This window comes from Myotis daubentonii, chromosome 9 (assembly GCF_963259705.1).
Source record: "Myotis daubentonii chromosome 9, mMyoDau2.1, whole genome shotgun sequence".
NCBI classification, from domain to species: Eukaryota; Metazoa; Chordata; class Mammalia; order Chiroptera; family Vespertilionidae; genus Myotis; species Myotis daubentonii.
In genome coordinates, this window is record NC_081848.1 from 83470917 (window position 1) to 83473803 (window position 2887).

Sequence of the window (2887 nt, forward strand, 5' to 3'; positions counted from 1 at the left end):
GTATATGTGCATGCGTGTGTGAGTGTGTGTGTCTGTATGTGAGTGAGTGTGTGCATGTGTGTGTATATGTGCATGTGTGTGGGGGGTGTGTGTGTTGGGTAAGCTATAAGCTGTGGGTGTGGGGAAGGGTCCTTGCCTGGGCCTAGTGGTGTCAGGCCCTGGGGGTTGTTCTGGAGAAGCGGGAGGGCGTTCCTGCCAAGATGCTGCCCTGCTTTGCCGGAGTCCCCTCCCTCACTGCTCTGCTCCCTCCCCGCACCTCGGGTCAGGGAGAGAGAGCACCAGAGGGAAGCCTGACCCTGGGGACAGGGTGCATTGTGGCCTTGAGGACATGGGTGTGTCCTAGAGCCTGGGCGCCTCAGCTTGGCCCAGAGGTCCCCGGTGGGGGGCGAGGGGGGGGGGAGAGGACACTTTCCCAGAGACAGGGTCCTATTAGGCTTTGGATAGTCAGCGGCAAAGCACCCTGCAGACCCTGCATCTCATCAACGAGTTCTGTACAGAAGGCCCTTGTCCGCGCTGTGAGCAGCACAGTGTGAGGGGCGTCTCCTGAGGTCCCCATTTGGTCAGTAACCAGAGAGCCTTGGTGTTGCAGGCGCTTTATTGGAATGAGCATGTGGGGGAGGTTTCAACAATTGTCTTGCAGTTTCAGGATCAAAAGGCACAGAGGGGAGCTACGCTGTGGGTTCTGCCATGAGAGTCGCTGTCGGGCCGTTCTGTCGTCGGAGGGAAGGTCATGTGGGTCAGTAGGAGGCACACTGCCTGCTGTCGAATATGGCGTCCTGGAAACAGACAGAGAAGCACTCACACCCCCTCTCCCACAGAGGCCGTCCTGGAGCACAGACGTGGCCTCTCCTTGTTTCCCGGCTGTGTCCGCACCCACGGAGAGAAGCGGGCGGGGTTCAGCCAGAATTCTCTCCTTGTCTGTCGCTCAGGAGGCCTGTCCTGATGTCAAGGACACGGGGCTTCCAGACCCTGTCCCGCCGGGGCCCTGGGAGCCTTTCCCTGTGCGTTTCCTCTGCTGTGAAAGAGGCCTCCCCTGCACCCGCTGTGCTGCCCCTTCTCCGTGTCTCAGCCCAGCAAGAGCCCGTGTGCATCTGTGGGGCCGCGGGACTCCCCCTGAGCCTGCCACGTGCCTGTGGCCACAGAACTGAGGAGACGCCCCATCGAGGGGTTTGTCTAACCTCCGTTTGCAAAGAGAAAGGCCGTCACCTGCCATGAAGGGGCTGCGCATGGCTTCAGGTGTGATTGTGGTCAATGCCTGTCCCGTAAATAGGACCCTGTCACCCTTTTCAATGGACAGGTTAGTCGTGTTAAGGTCCCAACCTCCAGGGCCTCCTCCTGTCGCTCACCTGCAGCCCCGGGCCCTGAACATCTCCCCCTCCCCGACCCTCCGCTGGAAGCCACACTCTGCCTGTTCCTCAGAGACTGGCCCTGCACACGTCACAACATGTGTCCTTTCCTGACGGCTTATTTTTATCATGGTTCCTGCAGATTCCCCAGCTTGTCAGACACCTGTGTCAGAAAGCTCCTAGTTATGCAGATGTTTATGTCTCTGCTGGGGCAATATTTCCCTATTGCTGCCTGGACTGTTTGCAATGGGCCGTTTGGGTAGGGAATGAATACCAGGAAAGTCTGAACCATACTGTTCTAAATAGAAAGAAGGTCTCCTTGCTTATACTGACCTTTGTTTTCAACACTTCCACCACCCATGGCGGGTTCATAGCCAATGTGTCCACCTGTCACTCATGGGGCCTTCCTTCATGCCCAGGACGTTCAACCACTTATTCTAGCAAACGTGGGTGCTCCAAAGGGCACTGGGAATCACTTTCCTGAGAGGTGGGATCTGCCTGACATGTAGCTGTCTGCTCTCTTTAGGAAATTCTGTAAAACGCTTTCCTATTTGTGTTGATCACTCATCAACATGAGGGTCCCCTTGAGAATCAGATGTTCTGGGGCTGAGGGGTAGGCAAGCCTTTGCCCATACACTCTCCTCCCTCGGGGCCTTTCTCCTGTGTCACTCACTAAAGACTCCACCACGTGAGCAGGCATACCAGCCCCGGCCCCTGGCATGGCTTTCTGGATGTCAGCACCCACGTTCACTGAGGTTACGTGAAGGATGACCAACACTTGCTGTTAAGAAGTTAGTAGCAAACTGAGGGCCCGCGTGTCCCTGGCCAGTGCTTCAAGGGCAGGTAGGAAGAAACCAACATTACCATCATCACTTTCATATTGCTCAGGGTTCTGTTACTCTGGTCGAGAAAGCACTGCTTTAATTCCCCGAGAAGATGTTCTGTGGTATCACCCGGTATGAACTCTTCAAGACTTTTGGTGAATTCAGCCTTCGTCACTGAAGGATCAGTGGCATCATAGATCACTTCCTCCAACCTTTGGCAGCCAGACCCTGGGAAGGAAGCACACAAAGCCAGGCTCAGTTCCAGAGGACCAGCTCCTTGCTGGGCGTAACCATGACGATTGTCATCTTCTTACCTCCCAGTGGAGACAGACATTCAGAGAGATTATGGGCAATGGTCCGAGTCCTCAATTCTGGGAGAGCAAACTCAGGGTCTTGGATTTTCTCTGAGCAGCAAGACATCTGCCTCCGTGTCCCCCCTCCCGCACACAACACCCCCCAGCTCCCTGGCTTCCACAGCCCACAGAGCCAAACATGATGGAGCCATGAGGAATGAAGACACCAGAGAAAGGAGGGGCTCTGGCCTGAGGCTTGGGGAGCAGGAGGTCTGCCACAGGGGCCCTGACACCAACCTCCCCCAAGGCCTGGCCCTGGCAGCACTCACCGGCATAGCAGGAAAGGGCGAGGGCGCTCAGCATGAGGACCACCACCAGCTTCATGGCTAAGGCGCTGCTGTTGGCTGGTCACTGGACGTGGCAG

The 2887-nt window shown here is 56.5% G+C and overlaps 1 protein-coding gene across 1 annotated transcript; it reads right to left on the bottom strand.

Annotated features, from left to right (window-relative positions):
* Positions 1 to 577: 577 nt before the first annotated feature.
* Positions 578 to 2887, bottom strand: LOC132242345 (mammaglobin-A-like). Its single transcript, XM_059711248.1, has 3 exons — positions 2793 to 2887; positions 2211 to 2398; positions 578 to 776 (listed from the first exon to the last, which is right to left on the bottom strand). The coding sequence occupies exons 1-3, from the start codon at positions 2845 to 2847 to the stop codon at positions 738 to 740; spliced, it is 282 nt and encodes a 93-aa protein (XP_059567231.1). The 5' UTR covers positions 2848 to 2887; the 3' UTR covers positions 578 to 737.